Genomic DNA, 21,255 nt, shown 5'->3' on the forward strand with positions numbered 1-21,255 from the left:
TCATTTTCATCATGATCCAGATAAAAAAATGAATCTCGTCTTTGACCTATGATGTGTCCTTGCTATAGACGTGACGACAATCAGCCTACAGTTGGTGTTAATTAAAGCTATATTATTATATATCGGTCGAGTCCCGTGTTGTTTTCAGTGTTTTCTGAGGTCCATCATGAGCTCCGCAGCGCCCCCCTGCAGCTTGAAAACTTTCCCGTCTCGAAGTGATTTCCTCCCCTGTTTTTACTTCCTGTTTTCTAAGGGAGTCACTTAACTCTGCTCAATTCTGCTGCTCGGGACTTCACAATGCGTCTGTTTTTCTGCCGGTAATAGTGACCGGTCGGTCTCTCCGCGGGGCTCTCGGGACGGACAGCGAGCCGCGTATATCGACCGCGGGACACCAGCACGGATATTCGGCTTCAGATGGAGGTCGGAGGGTTGAGTTCGGTCGTGTCTGCGGCTCTGATGGATTTTACGTAGATCTGTGTTTTGTTTTAATGCATTTTACTGCCACCCCGGCGGTTTTATTTTCATTTCATGCCTTCGGTTTTGGAGTGTCCAGTCCTCGACCGCCCCTTTAACTCTCCGGTAACAATGTATAACAAACTCGCTCGCTCGCTCATCTCTCTTCCGCCGATCTACGCTCGTTGAAGTGTAAAGTTTGACGCCGTCTGTCGTGTGTTTATCCACCGAACTCAACCGATGGCCGAGCTGCAGCGACCGACGCTGTGCTGCTGCCGGAAAGTGCTGACCGTGCCCGGTAAGTCCTGTGAGGGCGGCCGGAGTCTGGCGCACTGTCGCCTGGTGGACATCGCGTCGGCGTCCAACTTCCACTGCTTTAAACTCCGACATTTCCATCTGGACCTCCACCTGAACTTCGCCGTTAAGAGGATAACCGGATGGCAGGTCCTGGAGCTCACGCCTGTTCAGCCCGGCGTCCAATCCCTCATTCTGGACACGCATCCGTCGTTGTTGATTCATTCCGTGGACTGTAAGGTGCCCGGCGCATCCGGTGCTCCTGACGTGTTCTTGTCGCTCACCTACCGAGTAGAACCGTTCACCGATTACGGATCATCTCTGAACATCAGCCTCCCGGCCGCTGTGATCCGGCCGCACCGGGCTTTCCGTGTCACCGTCCGCTACACCACCACCGACGGCCCAGCGGTAAGGTCAACACGGTGACAGCTGACAAACCACACAAATACACGCTAATAATAACTTTGTTGCACAGCACTATTGTGGTACACCTTTAAAATTCCCAGCTGTCAAGCCTTAATGTTGCTAATCACCTCAGCTTCCTTCTGCCACGTTCCTTTGTCACATTAAAGGGATAGTTCACCTCAAAAATGAACATTTACCCATTATTTACTCTTTCTCAAGTGATTCCCGAGTTTATTTTTGCTGTTAAACACAAAAGAAGATATTTTGAAAAATGTTAGAATCCTGTAAACATTGACTTCATTTGTAGAAAAACCAAATGGGTTACCATGGAAGTGAATGGTTACAGGGGTTCAACGTTCAAAAGAAGATATTTTGAAAAATGTCCGAAACTTGTCTTCCATAGGAAAAACATACTATGGTTGCAGGTTTTATTGAGGTAAAGTTGGTTTATATTCACACATTCATTCGGTGACAACTTCTGAAACTCTCACTATATTGTTTGCCATGCTACTTTGAATATTGGTCTTAAGTCACATGTTAGTATCAAAGCAACATTAGCACTATTTAATTGATCGTGAACGATGTTGTACTTTGCTAGTCATTTGCTGCTAATATGATTTCACTATTTACAATTTGTAAACAATACTTTTCAGAAATTATATTATGGAGAAAGTCTGAATGTGCGAATATGAAACCAACTTTCATATTCAACTTTTCAAGGTTTTCAACATTTTTCTGTGACAAGTGAAAGGTGAGTAAATGATGACGAGACTTTCAGTTTCCTGTGGAACACTGAATTATAAGGTATTATACATTGTAATAAACTAAATTTACCGTAATAAAACCTGCAACAATCTCTAGTATGTGTTTTTCTTACAATGGAAGTCAGTGGTTACAGGCTTCTGACATTTAACAAAATATCTTCTTTTGTGTTCAACAGAACACTAAAACCCTGTAACCATTGACTTCCATAGTAGCCCATTTCTTTTTCCGACTATGGAAGTCAATGGTTACAGGTTTCTGACATTTTACAAAATATCATCTTTTGTGTTCAATAGAACGCTGAAACCCTGTAACCATTCACTTCTATAGTAGCCCATTTCTTTTTCCTACTGTACAATCGAAGTCAATGGTTACAGGCTTCTGACAGTTTTCAAAATATCTTCTTTTTGTGTTTAACTGAAGCTAGAAACTCAAAAAGGATTGTGACAAGTGAAGTGAAGTGAAGGGATTTTCAGTTTTAGATTAACTTTGCCTTTAAGGGTTTCTTGTGGGACACTGAATTGTAAGGTATTATAAATTGTAATAAAAAGCCTACTTTACCTCAGTGAAACCTGAAACCATGACTAGTATGTGTTTTCCCTACTATAGAAGTCAATGGTTACAGGTTTCTTACATTTTACAAAATATCTTTTTTTGTGTTCAACAGAACATTGAAACCCTGTAACCATTCAATTCCATAGTAGCCCATTAGTTTTTTTTAGAATGGAAGTCAATGGTTACAGGCTTGTTACATTTTACAAAATATCTTGTGTTTAACAGAACACTGAAATCCTGTAACCATTCACTTCCATAGTAGCCCATTTGTTTTTCCTACTATGGAAGTCAGTGTTAACAAGTTTCTGACATTTTACAAATTATCTCCTTTTTTGGTGTTCGTCTGAACGCTAAAAACCCTGTAACCATTCACTTCCATAGTAGCCCATTTGTTTTTCCTACTATGGAAGTCAATGTTAACAAGTTTCTGACATTTTACAAATTATCTCCTTTTTTGGTGTTCGACTGAACGCTGAAACCCTGTAACCATTCACTTCCATAGTAGCCCATTTGTTTTTCCTACTATGGAAGTCAATGTTAACAAGTTTCTGACATTTTACAAATTATCTCCTTTTTTGGTGTTCGACTGAACGCTAAAACCCTGTAACCATTCACTTCCATAGTAGCCCATTCCTTTTTCCTACAATGGAAGTCAATGGTTACAGGCTTCTGACATTTTACAAATTATCTTCTTTTTTTGTTCAACAGAACGCTGAAACCCTGTAACCATTCACTTCTACAGTAGCCCATTTCTTTTTCCTACAATCGAAGTCAATTGAAAGATTCACTGTATTTATTCATTAAAGCTCCGCATGCAAGCAGAGAGAGAGCAGTGACAGCACTGGAGCGTCTGAGCTGTACTGATAAGAATGACCTCAGTGTAGTGACATCATGTCCCCTTAAGTAGATAACTGGAGTTAACCAGGTCATTACGGTCAGTGGCTGTGAGAGGTAATAACTGGAAGGTGGGCTCTGTTAATCATGTTTAAATGCACAATTAATGATATGTGGATATCTATGTTAGGTATTGTAAACCATGTGTTTATTTATACAGGAGCCTACACTACCTGACAAAAGTCTTGTCGCCTATCCAAGTTTTAAGAACAACAAATAATAACTTGACTTCTAGTTGATCATTTGGTATCAGAAGGGGCTTATATGACAGGCAAAGGCCTCTAGATTACGATTATTTTACCAAAATAAAATATGATCATGTCTTGATTTTTAATGATTTAATTAAGACAGTAAGGTCTGACTTTGCTTAGACAAAAGTCTTGTCTCTTAACAGAAATAATGTCCAGTAAAGTATATAAAGTGATGGTGCAGTGGAAAATTAATTAATATTGTGTCTGACTCCATCATGAGCTTAGAGGACTGCATCCATACATCTCTGCAATGACTCAAATCACTTATTAATAAAGTCATCTGGAATGGCAAAGAAAGCGTTCTTGCAGGACTCCCAGAGTTCATCAAGAGTCTTTAAATTCATCTTCAATGCCTCCTCCATCTTACCCCAGACATGCTCAATAATGTTCATGTCTGGTGACTGGGCTGGCCAATCCTGGAGGACCTTGATCTTCTTTGCTTTCAGGATATTTGATATGGAGGCTGAAGTATGAGAAGGAGCGCTATCCTGCTGAAGAATTTGCCCTCTCCTGTGGAGTACAAATGTATTGATACCTCAGGCTGTTGATGTTGCCATCCAATGTGCAGATCTCTCGCTCACCCCCATACTGAAAGTAACCCCAAACCATGATTTTTCCTTCACCAAACTTGACTGATTTCTATGAGAATCTTGACTCCATGTGGGTTCCAGTAGGTCTTCTGCAGTATTTGTGATGATTGTGATGCAGATCAACAGATGATTCATCAGGAAAATCAACCTTCTGCATCTTTTCCCAATGATCAACTAGAAGTCAAGTTAATATTTGTTGCTCTTACAACTGGGATCGACAAGACTTTTGTCAGGTTGTGTATGTCACTGCCCACAAATGGTGGTTTCATTTGAAAGTAAACATAGCTTATGTGCTTCCTTTTGTATCGGTTTTCACATATCACTCTTCATACTTCAGTGCCTTCAATGGTCTGTCAGAAACAATATACAGATATTTTAGTAATGTTGCTGAAATGTATATATTTTTATTCAGGATTTCAGCTTTCAGATATTTAAATACATACAATTGAAGTCAGAGTTATTAACCCCCCCTGTATGCCCCCCCCCCCCTTAATTTACTAGTTTAATTAACTAGTTAATTTACTAGATACTAGTGTTCAGCTTAAAGTGACATTTATCGGCTTAACTAGGTTAATTAGACAAATAATGGTTTGTTCTGTAGACAATTGGAAAGAAATATTGCTTAAGGGGGTAATAAAATAATATTGACCTTAATATGTTTTTTTTTAAATTAAGAACTGCTTTTATTCTAGCCGAAATAAAACAAATAAGACTTTCTCCAGAAGAAAAAATATTGGAAATACTGTGAAAAATTCCTTGCTTGGTTAAACATCATTTGGGAAATATATATATATATATATATTTTAAATCACAGCAGGGCTGATAATTTTGACTTCAACTATATAAAATAGGTAGCATTATCATGACCACCAGCTGAAATCTCCAGAAAAATATAAATAAAATTATGGTAAATAACTAAAATTAGCAGCACTGGCAAATTAACTCCCTCACTTTGGCCCTCATTGCTGAGCCCTGTTTATACAGTGTCATTTAATGCATAATACACACACACACACACACACACACACAACATGAGCATCTTAACGGTTTCTGCAACACTACAACTTCAAGAATGTAACTTAAAATGCTTCACCTGTAGCACTGCAACTAAAACTAACGGGGATTCAGTAGGTCGATTATTAGTCTTGTGAATTTTAAATATATATATATATATATATATTTCTCAAGTGCTGTTTAATGGAGAGATTTTTTAGCACATTTTTAATTATTAATTTCTAATAACTGATTTATTTTGTCTTTGCCATGTTGACAGTACATAATAGTTCACTAGTTATTACGCAAGAGACCTGTATTCAGCTTAAAGTACAAATTAAAGGCTTGATTAGGAAGTTGGGTTAACTAGACAAGTCATTGGACAACATTGGTTTGCTCTGTAGCCAATCAAAAATATATATTTTATAAGTGGGCTAATAAAAACTGCTTTTATTTATTTATTTATTTATTTATTATTATTTTTTATTTATTTTCTTGTTTTTTTTTACCCGCTTGTCATCTTTTCAAGAGGGTCTTATTCTTTACAACAAAATGGCTAATCGATGAGTGATAGAAATAGGACTGAAGGGTCTACCATTCAGTTCATTAGCTGGAACGTTAAAGGTTTGAATGGGCCCAAAAAAAAAGCGTGTATATTTTCTCCTCTTAAAAAAAAAATGAATACTGAATTAGCATTTGCAGCTTGCAGACAATATGAGACTCAGAAAACCCTGGATTGGTCTGGTCTTTCATTCCCAGTTCAACAGTAAAGAGGAACAGTGATCCTAATTCATAAGAAGGTGCAATTTTCAAATTTGTTTCAGACCCCCAAGGACGTTTTGTCATTGTGACGGGTCATTTGTTTCATACTCCTGTTGCCCTAGCATGTGTTAATGCTCCTAATTAGGACGATGTTAACTTCGTTTACAGAATCATTTCTTCTTTACCCAATTTAAATTCGTATCATTTTAATTTTTGGTGGGGATCTGAACTGTGTTATTACCCCCCACTAGATCGTTCAAATCTGAAAACTGCTTTTATTCCAGCCAAACTTGAAGAAATAAGACTTTTTCCAGAAGATAAAAATATAATAGAAAATACAGTGAGAATGTTAATGCTCTGTTAAACGTCACAACATTTAAATGGTTAAATATTTAAAAAAGAATGACATTTTCACAGGAGGGTTAATAGTTTTGTCTTCCGCTGTGTAAAGTGTCAGATTTCATTCAGCTGTGAGAGAATGTAGGCAAATTTGATTTGTTGGCTTAATCTTGAATGATTTGCATGTTCCATTACTTCATTGTTCCCTTTGTCCTTCATCAGATCTGGTGGCTGGATGCAGAGTTGACATGTGGACAGACCCGTCCACTGGTCTTCACGCAGGGTCACTCGGTCTGTAATCGCTCGTTTTTCCCCTGTTTTGATACACCAGCCGTCAAAAGCACTTACTCCGCCACAGTCAGGGTAAGTCTGTCTCAGTGTTTATTGTGCAGGTGCTGGAAATCTTTAAAAAATGCTTGAGTTTTAATGTTTGAATTTAGTTTTCAAGATTGAATAGTGCTTAGATTTTGGACGAAGTGCTCAACTGCTTGAATATCTATCCATCCATCCATCCATCCATCCATCCATCCATCCATCCATCCATCCATCCATCCATCCATCCATCCATCCATCCATCCATCCATCCATCCATCCATCCATCCATCCATCCATCCATCCATCCATCCATCCATCCATCCATCCATCCATCCATCCATCATAGCTTTTGTCTGCGCCCTTTGCTTAAACAATGGAAGAAGACGATATGCGTGGAGATTAACACGTCATGATAAATATAGATTTAGATATAATATATAAATATAGATTTAAGGTTTAAGGACACATTTAAGATGTGAGTAAATGACTGGTAATTCAATATTGGGCTTGGGGCAAACATGCCATCGAATATTTCCTGTGCACTGTGGGATAGTATGACAGAAACATTGAAATATTAGCCACTGCACTCCCACTGAAATGGTAAAGGCTTTAAAGGAGCTTTATGGATGTTTTTGACTCCTCTTAAGCTTAAATATACCACAATATGTTTGCAGATATTTCAGAAACATGCTAAGTGAACATTCTTGTTTATCTGAAAAACAATGCTGAAGTCAGATATTCTGCTTTGAAAATGTGCATTGCATGACGGCTGTCTTTGTTTTGGTCATTTAACCCGCCCAATGCCAGTTTAGCCAATTATATTTCAGCACCCTGGGTTGCCTTGGTGGAAAACAGTGTATTTCATTCATTCAGTCAGGAAGGCTCTCAGAGTATGCATCTGCAACCGAAATACGACCTTAATGTGGACATTAACAGCCTCAGAAATGAGACACGGATTCAGAGTTCCACATGAGGTTATTAATTAGCAAATAATATCAATATTATGAGCGTGAACATTAGGTGAGCAGGTTACATTTTAACCTCGTGTCCTAACAACACACTAGATTTGCAGTGATAAGCAATTTAACCAGACAAAACACGACAGGAATTTAAATACAGCCATTTAGAAGCACAGAATAGTGCACTCACTCACGAAATGGTAAGATTTATAATCTATTTAATACATATTAAACCTCTCTAACGTCATTAAATGTACATGCTGAATCACTGATATGTTGGTGTCATCAATCTGGCAACCTGTGCTTGCGTGCGTTTTGAACCAGGTGTCCAATACCTAGTTCAACCACTGGGTGTCAAACTTGCATACTGCAACTTTAATGTAGTTAACACATATAAAACCTCTTTAACATTATTAATAAGCTACTGAGTGACTGATTAGTCACAGAATTCCTTTTCAAACCGTCCGCTAGTTATTTTCAAGATCTGAGGTGAATGATCTGCGGCTGCTTTAAGTAGTATGGCAATAAGTGTCTCATGAAATGGATTTAAACTCATATTGGGAGCATTTAACACTAAATGAAGCCCATAATCAGTACCTGAGGATATCATTGTCATAGTAGTATATGCTGCTGTTCTGCCACAACATTGCCAAAATAGAAGAACAGCTGTCAAAGATGCATAAACATTTGAAGTCAGAATTATTAGCCCTTCTGAATTATTAGCCTTCCTATATATATTTTTTCCCAATTTCTGTTTAATAGAAAAAATACTTTTTCAACACATTTCTAAACACGATAGTTTTAATAACGCATTTCTAAGAACTGATTTATTTTATCTTTGTCATGATGACAGCACATAATATTTTTTCAAAACACTAGTATTCAGCTTAATGTGACTTTAAAGGCTTAAATGAGTTAATTAGGTAAGTTAGTGTAAATAGGCAAGTCATTGTATAACGATGGTTTGTTCTGTATACAATCAAAAAATACATTGCTTACGGGGGGGGTAATAATTTTGACCTTAAAATGTTTTTGTTTTTTTTAAATACTTTTATTCTAGCCAAAATAAAACAAAAAAGACTTTTTCCAGAAGAAAAAATATTAAAGGAAATACTGTGAAAATTCTTGGCTCTGTTAAAAATCTTTTGGGAAATACTTGAAAAAGAAATTCACATGAGACATCAACTGTATGTAAATATGTCATTTGTCATATTTAAACTTAAGAAATGCTTACACTTTGAAAATGCAGCTGAAAAGTGCTTCAATTTGACACCGGAAAAGTAGCTATTCAGATGGCCTAGATCCACCGAAATATCTACACCAGCATTCAATAATATCGTCTGGCTTTATTTGTATTCTACACATGATGTACCTTTCAGGGGGCAGATGTTTTCTGTGTTTGTTAATGTATGTGTTTACGTTACAGGTACCAGAGGGTGTCACGGTGTTGATGAGTGCCTCCAGAAGTGCATACTCTAAACAGGACAGGGTTTTCCAGTTCTCCATGGAGTACCCTGTTCCAGCTTATTTAGTAGCCCTGGTGGCAGGAGACCTACAGCATGCAGACATTGGGCCTAGGTAAGGAGGGATCAAGGTTATTTCAGTTTTGATGGTATTTTTAAAATTTGCTGTAAATTTCAGTCTAGTTTTAGTTAGTTTCAAAGTTCAAACATTAAAGAGCAAATCCATCGATGTGCAGCTCCACAAGTCCCGATCCGAGCAAGCCAGTGGCGATAGCGGCGAGGAAAAAACTTCACCAGTTAATAAAGTGTTGGTGTGGGTTTCCTCGGGGTGCTCCGGTTTCCCCCACAGTCCAAAGACATGCGCTTTAAGCCTAGTTCACACTACAGGATTTTGAGCCTGATTTGAGCCCGATTTGGAAGTTAACGAGCTCGCCGACAGATCGGGCTGTGATCGGGAAGAAATCTGTAGGTGCTCGGCGCTCACCAGTCTTTATGTGTGAACTACTGAACAACGCGTCAAAGAGGCTCGCTGAAGCATCGCCGACACCTCGCAGACGGAAATCCAATATCTAGCATTCCAGAGCAGTCGGCCGACTTGACCCCACGTGCGGTCAGATTTAGTGACGAGCTGCAGCCAATGAGAGAGCATATCAGCATGAGCTGAATGGCTGTGTGCTCAGGAGATCAACAGAAACGTCTGTGATTGGCCAGAATGGGCATCGATGCACTCGCTTCATTCTGCGTCAACACGGAGACAAGAGTAGGCTATATTAACAGGGGAACTAGAATTCTGTAACTATTAGAATTACCATACTGCTCATTCTGACCGTTCTCATATAAGACGTCATATTGTCACGTCATATTTACATTCAAAGCTTCTATTGAGATATTAAAATTAAGCTCTGAATGTCTGTCATCATATTTGATGACACCATTACTCTGAAAAATATGATCTTTTTTTGACAATACAGCCTATAAATATGTAGTTAAGATACTAGAAGACGCAAAGCTTTGGGCCTCGCTTTTATTTTCAAACAGGAGCTATTTCACGGCACAGAATATGCTGTTTTGAAAGATATATCTGAGGTAAATTTATGTTTTTGCTATCAGAGAGTTGTTTATGTTAGCAGGAAGCTGCTAGGCAAAAAAATGCACGCATATTTAAAGTCACAGAGAAAAGTAGCAGACATGCATGCAGTCATTTTGACCAATATGGTAATTAAAGGTAGAAATGCTCAGTTCTTGACTGTTTTGTAATTAAAAAAATAACAATGTTAGAAAGAAATACACAGATATTTAGGAAACGTCAGGGTGTTTTTGATATGTTAGTTTTATTTCAAAGAGTTATTAAATTACAAAAATTAAAAACTCTGTGTATCAATCCACTCGAACCTTGCAGATGAGCGATTGATCCGCTGATGCGTCAGCTGATTGACGATGTTTTTAATGCTTCCATGAAAGCTTGAAACGCTATCAGTGATGTCATCAGCACACAAGCAGCCAATAGTGTTCAGCTTTTTCTGAAAGCTCCTCCCTCAACATTTCATTGGCTGTGGTTTGGTAGCTTGACTGAGCTGTTGGGGAACTAGTTGTTGTCAGATCTTGTAGTGTGTGACCCCCCTCTTGTGGATCATTTATATAGCGTCGCGTAGTGTGACCACCACAGAGATTAAAAGACACAAAATCGAGTCATGTAGTGTGAACAGCACAGCGATCTGCCGATGTTTAAAATCCTGTAGCGTGAACTAGGCTTTAGGTGAATTGAATAAACTAAATTGGCTATAGTGCATGTGTGTGAATGAATGTATGGGTGTTTCCCAGTGCTGGGTTGTGGCTGGAAGGGCATCAGCTGTGTAAAACATATGCTGGATAATATGCTGGATAAGTTCTTTCCACTGTGGCGACCCCAGATTAATAAAGGCACTAAAGGGATGCAGTATATGTTCTGATAGGAACAGATTAGCTAGAAATATTAGCATATGTTGTTTTGGAGAGTGGTATGTTGGTGTGATGGTTTCAAATGAGCTGCTTAACCATAGCCAGCAAAACCACATCAGTTGTTTTTCCATTACAATGAATATGCTACCAGTGGTCAAAAGTGAAAAAACCATGATGGTTGACCATATCAACCAATTCTTTTCCTTGCGAGCAGCATTGCATTGCTATCCCTTTGACTTGTACAATCACACTGGTGTGATCAGAGCGTTAAGTGCATCAGCAGCTAAATTCAAATCTGCTTGCCTGCAATGGCTCACACATCATAAATCACAATTCATCAGCCTTTTCAGACTTTTTTTTGTTTTAGATTTCAGAAATTTAACCGCATATACAAGTACAACCCCAAACGTTATTAATTCTGAGTGGGCTTGACAAACCACTTGTAGAAAACACTCTTTTTCATCTGTCTGACACTTTAATCAACACGTTTGCCACAAGATTTGCACTTTTGCACCAGACACTTTCTTACAATCACTCCATATCTAAAAAAACATTTATGAAGTGGGCTTGACAAACCATCTGTAGAAAAAAAAAACCCTCCCGCTTACTCTAGCACTTGATTCTCTGAGAACTAACAGTCCCTTTATATAATTAACACTTGTATGTATTGCCTCTTCTTGTTGAATCACTGAATGCCTCCTCAATTGTAAGTAGCTTTGGACTAAATGCAGACGTAATAGCAAAACATAATATTTCTGGTTGTAATACATGTTTATTTCTATAGAGACAGCCTTCATTATTTTTAAACAAACAGTCGATGTGCTTTAGTGACATCAGATACACAAGATTTAGGTTACTACAACAATTACTTGGCTTTTCGGCCCAGTTAAACAGAAACTTTCATTTACAGTTAAAGTCAGAATTATTAGCCCCCCTGTTTATTTTTTCCCCAGTTTCTGTTTAACTGAGAGAAGATTATTTATACACATTTCTAAACATAATAGTTCTAATAACTGATTTATTTTATCTTTGTCATGATGACAGTAAATAATATTTTACTAGTTATCTTTCAAGACACTTCTATACAGCTTAAAGTGACATTTAAAGGCTTAACTAGGTTTACTAGGCAGGATAGGGTAATTAAGGATAGGCAAGTTATTGTATAACGATGGTTTGTTTTGTAGACAGTCGGAAAAAAATAGCTTAAAGGGGCTAATAATTTTGTCCTTAAAATGGTTCATAAAAAATTAAAAACTGCTTTAATTCTAGCCGAAATAAAACATATAAGACTTTCTCCAGAAGAATAAATATTATCAGACATACTGTGAACATTTCCTTGCTCTGTTAAACATCATTTGGGAAATATTTAAAATAAAAAAATTCAAAGGGGAGCTAATAATTCTGACTTCAACTCTATTTCAGGACAAGTTGATGAATCAACATGGTGTAAATCCATCAGCTCTAATCTCTCCTCATGCGCAGACTAATTCACCCATTGTAGATCAAATAATATGATCATTATTAAGCTTTTTAAGTGATGAAATGCATGTTCTTACACATATTAAGGATTTTAATATCAGATATTTCACAATAATAATTATGATTTCTCAATATGTTTGCAGAAAAGGGCAAAAAAGATGCTTCAATAATCTGGGCTGCAGTGTCGTGTTAAAACTGATGCATCACCAAAACCGATGCTTTTTAAATAATGGACACATTTAAAGAAAACTCATGCAGAAAGGGTTAAGTCAAAACCTAGAAATGCTTTCTGGAAATGCTGGCTTAAGCTGGTGTTTTCTTTTCTCTTTCAGATGGATTATATGCCAGACATCTCATAGTTTGACATCGGCTTTGTTGTTCAATTGTTTGCCGTTCCCTCTTTGCTTCTAGGAGTCGTGTGTGGGCAGAGCCGTGCATCCTGACGTGTGCCGTCAGTAAACTGGGTGGCAGTGTGGAGCGCTGGCTTAATGTGGCAGAGGGGCTATTTGGACCTTATGTATGGGGAAGGTCAGTTTTCTCAGTCATATCTAACTTAGGCCTCACATCAAGCCTCTTGTCATACACTACCTGACAAAAGTCTTGTTGCTTATCCAAGTTTTAGGAACAACAAATAGTAACTTGACTTCTAGTTGATCATTTGGTATCAAAAGTGGCTTATGAAAGGCAAAGGCCTCTAGATTATGCTAATTTTACCATAATAAAATATGATCATGTCTTAATTTTTAATGATTTCATTAGGACAGTAAGGTCTGACTCTGCGTAGACAAAAGTCTTGTCACTTAACAGAAATAATGTACAGTATAAAATATAAAGTCAAGGTGCAGTGGAAAAATAATTAATATTGTCTATGACTCCTATATGCTTGGAGGACTGCATCCACACATCTCTGCAATGACTCAAATAACTAATTAATAAAGTCATCTGGAATGGCAAAGAAAGCGCTCTTGCAGGACTCCCAGAGTCCATCAAGATTCTTTGAATTCATCTTCAATGCCTCCTCCATCTTACCCTAGACATGCTCAATAATGTTAATGTCTCCTGACTGGGCTGGCCAATCCTGGAGCACCTTGACCTTCTTTGCTTTCAGGATCTTTGATGTGGAGGCTGACGTATGAGAAGGAGCGCTATCCTGCTGAAGAATTTGCATTCTCCTGTGGTTTATGTAATGGGCAGCACTAATGTCTTGATACCTCAGGCTGTTGATGTTACCATCCACTCTGCAGAGATCTCACACACCCACATACTGAATGTAACCCCAAACCATGATTTTTTCCTTCACCAAACTTGACTGATTTCTATGGGAATCTTGGGTGCATGCGGGTTCCGGTAGGTCTTCTGCAGTATTTGTGATGATTGAATACAGTTCAACAGATGATTCATCAGGAAAAATCCACCTTCTGCCACTTTTCCAAATGATCAACTAGAAGTCAAGTTATTATTTGTTGCTCTTACAACTGGGATCGACGCCAAGACTTGGGTTAGGTAGTGTGTATTCCAGCATTAAACTGACTCACCCTTTACAGGTACGACTTGGTGTTCCTTCCTCCTTCTTTCCCCATCGTAGCCATGGAAAACCCCTGCCTCACCTTCATCATTTCCTCCATTCTGGAGAGTCAGGAATTTCTGCTCATTGATGTCATCCATGAGATTGCACACGGCTGGTTTGGCAATGCGGTCACCAATGCTACCTGGGAGGAGATGTGGCTCAGCGAGGGTCTGGCCACTTACGCTCAGAGGCGCATTACTACAGAGGCCTATGGTACTGTATACACATCTCACACAGTCCAAACATAGAAACAAGTTACCATGTGGGCCTTCAGCAAATGTTTACATATACATTCCACAAAGATTCATACTCGTGCAGAATGATGCCAGTGTTATGGGAATGGGAACGCACCACCAAATTCAAAAGCTTAGTGTGCAGCGATTCACACATTGGGTAGTTGACAAATAGGCCCTAAAGGAAAACAAATGTTATATTTTTGTAGTTTTAGAAAATATAAGGAGTCACTACCTTTGATCAATTCTTTCACTGTTTTTAAAAGCTACAGTGGGTACGGAAAGTATTCAGACCCCCTTAAATGTTTCACTCTTTGTTATATTGCAGCCATTTGTCAAAATCATTTAAGTTCATTGTTTTTCCTCCATTAATATACACACAGCAGCCCATATTGACAGAAGAACACAGAGTTGTTGACATTTTTGCAGATTTATTAAAAAAGAAAAACCTAAATATTACATGGTCTTAAGTATTCAGACCCTTTGCACAGTATTTGCTCAGACTCTTTTTGGGAAAGGTGCAACAAGGTTTTTGGGATCCTCTGCCATTCCTCTTTGCAGATACTCTTCAGTTTTGTCAGGTTGGATGGTAAATGTTGGTGGACAGTCATTTTTATGTCTCTCTGGAGATGCTCAATTAGGTTTAAGTCAGGGCTCTGACTGGGCCATTCAAGAACAGTCAAAAATAAAGGGGGTCTGAATACTTTCTGTACCCACTGTATTTGTACTTAATGATGGTGTTATCAAGACTTTCAGAAAAAGAAAAAAATAGTGTGAGACTGATAATGACAAGCAGAAGAGAGAACAACACCAAATTTACTGTCTTGTCCATAGACGCCAAATTAGAAATGCTTCGTAAAGTTGTAATTAATTTATTTGGTTTTTTTTTGTAATTTGATGCAAAGGTAATATAATGTATACATAAATGCATATAAATATACATACATAAAATAATATATATATATATATATATATATATATATATATATATATATATTAAAAACTTTCAAAACGTTTCCAAAGTTTGAGATGGCAGAAATGAAGAAAAAATAACTCTTTATAATATACAATATTTTTATCTGTATTGTTGAACATTTGCTTCCTATATTGCTATTTAATTCATATGACATTTTGGATCTTTTTTTTTTGTCCATGACTTGTTGGACTTGTTGAAAATGTCATTATATAGGGGTTGTCACACCAAAGGACAACAAAATGTAACAATTTTATAGTGTTTCCAAAAAATGTAAATCCGTAAACCATTCTGAGACTGCATATGCAGGTCATGAGCTTCACAGTCACATGATCTAGAATGGGGTCCTTGAACTAATTAAAGTTTTCTGTGGAATTGACTATATAAAATTATTATACAGTATATTGTCACTACAGAGGACATGAATTTCAAAATGTATTAAGTTCCTATGTATTTAGAAATATATACATATTTAACCAGTTAAATGTTTTTAAAACTGCATATAATGTTGTTTAAAACAGAAAGAATGATGATTATTATTCTTTTAAGCACTTTTTATCATCAAGCAGTTTCCGTCTGTCACTTTTCTGTCAGTTTTTATAACTTTTTGGCCTGGAGAAGTTGTTTCAGGGCCTGAAAAGCTGTTTCCCACAACACAGAATGAAAACTTTTTTTAACCTCCTTCAGATCACTTGCTTTTTAATTTAAACATGGAAAAAAGGATTGCCATTAACTAAAATAGCCCTTGTAGCCCCTTATAAGAGCTGTAATTTATTGAACTGTGCTTGAGACCGTCACACCATAGGACAGTTTTCAGATTTGGCTGAAAAATGTAATAAGACCGCAGGTTTTATAACAGGTCCATGGAAGATAAACAATAATTAACCATTTACTGCATTTTAGATGATGTCAATACTACTTATATAATTTTTTGTCATGCGTGACTGTGAAATTAGAACATTACATCATAGAGCAATATGCCACAATGCTCTCCTTATGTTTATCTCCTCATTTTTCTCCTCCAGGAGAAGCCTTCACTTGTCTCGAGACGGTGTTTCGTCTAGATGCTCTTCACAGACAGATGCGTCTTCTCGGAGACAACAATCCTGTCAGTAAGCTGCAGGCCAAATTTGAACCAGGTACAATTTTTTTATCAATATAAATCATCGTCTGAAAGAGACACTGGGTGCTTTTTTAATACATCTGAAATAGCTGTTTGGTAAAAAGCACCTAATATTCCTTGTTAGTCACATTTCAGAAAGACAGAAGCAAGGAAAATTCTCATTTGCCTGTCTGGAAAGGGTGTCAAAGCTATAATACATAGTTCAATGGAGCATGTTATTGATTTTCCTCCATTTTCTCCAAAGGTGTAAACCCCAGCAGTCTAATGAATCTCTTCACCTATGAGAAAGGCTTCTGCTTCGTTTCTTACCTCTCGCAGCTGTGTGGTGACATCAAGAGATTTGACAGCTTTCTTAGGGTAGGAAACATGTCAATCATTCACTACACATGTGAATATTCATACCCTGTTGTAGGGCTGTGCAGTATGACAATACATAGTGGTGTGGGAAAAAGTGTTTGCCCCCTTACTACACAAGGCTATGTAGTTTTGTATTTTTTTTCCCACCTTAATAATAAAAACCTTCATTTAAAAACTGCTGAATGTGTTACTTGTGTTATCTTTGAATAATATAAAAAAATAGTCAACGATCTGAAACCTGAAATGTGACGAACATGCAAAATAAGAAGTCAGTAAGGGGCAAATACTTTTTCACACCATTGTATATCATATAAACAAAATTAAAAAAGTGTGTCGTTTCATATAATGCTTTATCATTTATATTGTGGTGTCATAAAATATTGTTTACGGTAATACTTTTTATAATTTATATGCGCACAATTTTACATCGCATTATAGGGGTTCAGACAGAAACAGCATAAATAAAAAATAACAGCATCGTGAGAGTTGCAGTTTTCAAAGTGTAATGTTTACATTTTGCATATTGTTATTATTATTATTATTATTATTAATAGTAACTATTAATAATTGATTGAATTTACAGAAACGGTACTATATTGTTTTCAAGATTTGAGATGACTTATCAAAATATTGTGATATGAGTCTACAATCTAGGGCTGCACGATATTGGAAAAATCAGACATTGCGATATTTCGTTCTGCTACGATATATGTTGCAATATGTATACATCACCAGATGATTTGATTAGCTCTATTTGGAAAGATTTCATTCATTTAGATTGACTAGGGTGATCAAGTCTTTTTCAACGCAGTGCATCTGCATAAAATATAATAAAATACAAGCATAAATACAACAGGGAAAATAAGTATAGAATACGTCACCATGCTTCTCAGAAAACATATTTCTAAAGGTGCCTTTGACAGGAAATTAAAAATTTAAAGATGTCGGTAACAACCAAAGAAATCCATATATGCAAAGAAAACAATTCTGATTAGTTTACAAATTAAGTTCTGTGTAATAAAATGAAATGATGGAAAAAGTATTGAACACATGAAGAAAGGGAGGTGTAGAAAGGCAGTGAAAGCCCAGACAGCAGCTGAAATCTCTCAGTAGTTCTTCAGTTCCTCTGCTCTTCCTCATAAATGAATATTAGCTGCTTCCGTCCAACATCTACATCAGCAGATGATGATGATGATGAACCCAGGGTGGACATTTCACCAAGACAATGATCCAAAACACAGCCAAGGAAACTCTCAGATGCTTTCAGAGAAAGAAAATCAAGCTGTAGAATGACCCAGCCAATCACCTGACTCGAATTCAATAGAGAATACAAATTATAGCTCAGATTTGATAGACGAGACCCACAGAAACATCAAGATTTTGACATTCTGTTGAAGAAAAACTCACACCTGAGCAATGCATATGACTTCATTCTCCATATGAGAGGCGTCTTTAAGCTGCCAGCACCAAAAAAGCCTTTATATAAAGTATTGAATGCACTTCAGTACTTTTCTCCTTGTGTCATTTCATTGTTGTAAAACAGAACTCATTTCTCAGATTGTTTTATTTTTTATTTTTATTTAGTTTTTACCAAAATCTGGTTCAATTCCATGTCAACAGCTGCTTTTTAAATATTATTCCCAGGAAAAATACATGACAATGAGTTCAATAACTTTTTTTCCTGTAATGTAAATATGACAGAGCAAAACTAAAAGTTAAATAAACATCACTTTAAGATTTTCTGGGGAGTCTGAGAGGATTCAAATATGAAAATTGAACAGTCAAATGTAAAATAAGGTGGTCCTCATTGTATAAATAATTTAATACAATAATAAAAAATAATAACTTTATCTTATTCTGTGCTGTGACTGTGCGCGGATACACACATTGCAATATCGATGCTCAAACAATATATTGATCAGCCCTACTGCAATCACTCTTGAATTTCCTGAATTCTTCTGTTATGCACCATCTAGGCCTACATAGAGAAGTTCAGATTCAGCAGCGTAATCGCTCAGGATCTGCTGGACTTCTTTCTTGGCTTTTTCCCGGAGCTGAAGGAGGGCTGCGTTGCTCAACGAGAGGGTGAGTTGCGACAACTGTCAAGAGACGATGATTAACACACAAGGACACTTATAGTTACTCATCTCATTGCGCTCCATTTGTCCTCTGTTAGGAATTTTCCTGTTGAGCCAGTCATAACACCCAGTGAGGGGTCAAAGCAACATTAGTAGTGCGAGAGATGGAGGCTAAATAAACAGAAATGTGACACTTCTTCCCCTCCTTCTTTGCTCTTTGCTTTCCGTCTTGCTCAGGACTGGAATTCGAGCGATGGCTGAATGGCTGCGGTCCTCCGTTATGTGAACCAGATCTCTCGGCTGGTAGAACTTTAACGGGCCCAGTTCAGCACCTGTGTGACCTCTGGGGCACCGATGCCCCTGACACCCAAGCGATCTCTACATTTGACCTCTCCTCCTGGAGCACTTTTCAGACCGTCCTCTTCTTGGACCGACTCCTAGACCGTTCGCCTCTCTCTCAAGGTATCAATCCATTCCTCGATTGGTCATTTCACGGTACTAGGCTTCTGCTGGAATCAGATTTATTTGTTGAGATTAAGGCAATGTCCACTCGTACGCTAGTATTTTTTATAAACAGTTTTCCCCGCTTTCTTTTTTTAGTTAACATGACACATGACAATGCGAATTGTCATGTGAGACAAAAAAATGATTTGGCATCTTTTCATACTACCCTAGCAACTTTTTTTTTTCCAGAAAGCACCTAGCAACAAGAATTTAGCAATTTCTAACATTCATTTGGCTACTTTTAGCCATTTTTAAAAAGTGACTCAAAAGAGCAGCGGCTGCAGGCTTCACTCAGTAGAGTAGCTAGCTCAGATTTTTTTCATAACCGTTCATTTACTGATATTCGTTAACGTGTATAATCGTTGGTATTTTAGGGAGCAATAAATTCCAATAGTGCTATAATGGTTGAATCCAGAAAAAGGAACAAAAAGCGCTCGGGGGTAACTCAAATATTTGGTCTGTGCTCTTTGGGTAAGAGATTCATCAAAACATCAACAGAAATTAGTCCAAGGCACTCGGAAAATGTGGAAAATTTAAAAAGCCTTTATTCACATGGCTTAATCTTAAAAGAAACCTACGCCTTTCGGCAAGGTGCTATAATTGTTGTCACTTTCACAAATGTGTTAAATTCACAAGTTAAAAAGAGCATATACACAAGCTGGGATTGTTTAAAAGAACGTAACTGTTCATTATCAGTGTTATATTTAAAAATAACATTCGTATCAAAAAGAGTTTGTATTACTTTTGCAATTAGTCAACTCTATTTTTCACACAAATCTAAATGGACAGATTTCAAATAATGTTTTAGCTGAGATGGCCAGTCGATTTGAAAAAACAATAATTATTTTGTATGCTACATAAAGATGTAGTTTTGACTTGCGATTACGCAATGACATCCTCACGCAAAGCAATATGTTAATAAGAACCTATTTATTGTGCATCTGGATGTCATGTTTTAATATAATAGAATACAAGGCGCCTCAGAGAGCAGAGACTTGACGGGCTTACGCTTGTCAGATACTACGTGATGACGTCACTGACATGTATTTTTTGGTTGCCATTATATTGTCAATATTGTCATTGACAAACAGAAAATACATTTCGTAGTCTTAGATGGTAATTTCTTAGGTAATGACTAACACATGCAAATCAAAGGTTGTAATCATTGAATTATGAATAATTAGTTAACTAATAAAATTCAGTTCTATTTTTTTTATTATTATTAACTTTATTACTATAATCGGGCTATTACTTACAGGGTTCATACGGTCATGGAAAACCAGGAAAAGTCATGCAATTTTGACATGGCATTTGTCAGCCTGGAAAATTTTTGGAAAAACATAAGTTTTGGAAAAGTCATAGAAATGAGTTGAACAAATATCTGTATACTTGAATTAGAACTGCACAATAATAGAAAATCTGACCATATTTTGTATTTCTGTAATGTATATTGCGATGTGAATACATTTTCACCAGATGATTTAACAATTTTATTTTGGATTGATTGGGGGGATTTTGTAGGGGAGTGAATCTTGAATAATATTTAACAAATAAAATACAAGCATAGATAAATCTAGTAAGTAAGACAAAAGTGAATTACAGTTTTCATGTATTGACTGTTCTGCTACAGATATTGAATAATCAACACTGCATAGTATTTATTGTATATTATTTAATCTTTTTATTAAAGTTTTTATTAATGAAGTTAGCTTCATTAATAAAACTTTATTATTAAAAAACGACTTGTGGCCGGATGTTTTACACTTCGAAATATTGAAACGTTCACACAGTCACAGGCCTTAAAGGGACAGTTTACTCAATAATTAAAATGTACTCACTATTTACTCACACTTCACTTGTTTCAATACTATAGTAGTCATTAAATCATCTTCTTTTTGTGTTATATTTAAAAAAGTAATTTTTGAGTGAACTATCTCTTTAAAAATTCATGCACATGATAAACATTTA

At 36.9% G+C, this 21,255-nt stretch overlaps 1 protein-coding gene across 1 annotated transcript in view; it reads left to right on the forward strand.

Moving 5' to 3' along the window:
* Nucleotides 1-240: 240 nt before the first annotated feature.
* The window catches only part of rnpepl1 (arginyl aminopeptidase like 1), a 29,289-nt gene continuing 8,274 nt past the window's right edge, over nucleotides 241-21,255 (forward strand). The window contains exons 1-9 of the mRNA XM_056478145.1: nucleotides 241-1,155; nucleotides 6,521-6,661; nucleotides 8,999-9,150; nucleotides 12,864-12,980; nucleotides 13,997-14,232; nucleotides 16,251-16,364; nucleotides 16,593-16,705; nucleotides 18,682-18,790; nucleotides 19,021-19,245. Coding sequence (XP_056334120.1) covers nucleotides 694-1,155; nucleotides 6,521-6,661; nucleotides 8,999-9,150; nucleotides 12,864-12,980; nucleotides 13,997-14,232; nucleotides 16,251-16,364; nucleotides 16,593-16,705; nucleotides 18,682-18,790; nucleotides 19,021-19,245 — 1,669 coding nt within the window. The 5' untranslated portion in view covers nucleotides 241-693. The remainder of the gene's footprint in view (nucleotides 1,156-6,520; nucleotides 6,662-8,998; nucleotides 9,151-12,863; nucleotides 12,981-13,996; nucleotides 14,233-16,250; nucleotides 16,365-16,592; nucleotides 16,706-18,681; nucleotides 18,791-19,020; nucleotides 19,246-21,255) is intronic.

The sequence above is a fragment of the Danio aesculapii genome, chromosome 18, assembly GCF_903798145.1.
Source record: "Danio aesculapii chromosome 18, fDanAes4.1, whole genome shotgun sequence".
Taxonomy (NCBI): Eukaryota; Metazoa; Chordata; class Actinopteri; order Cypriniformes; family Danionidae; genus Danio; species Danio aesculapii.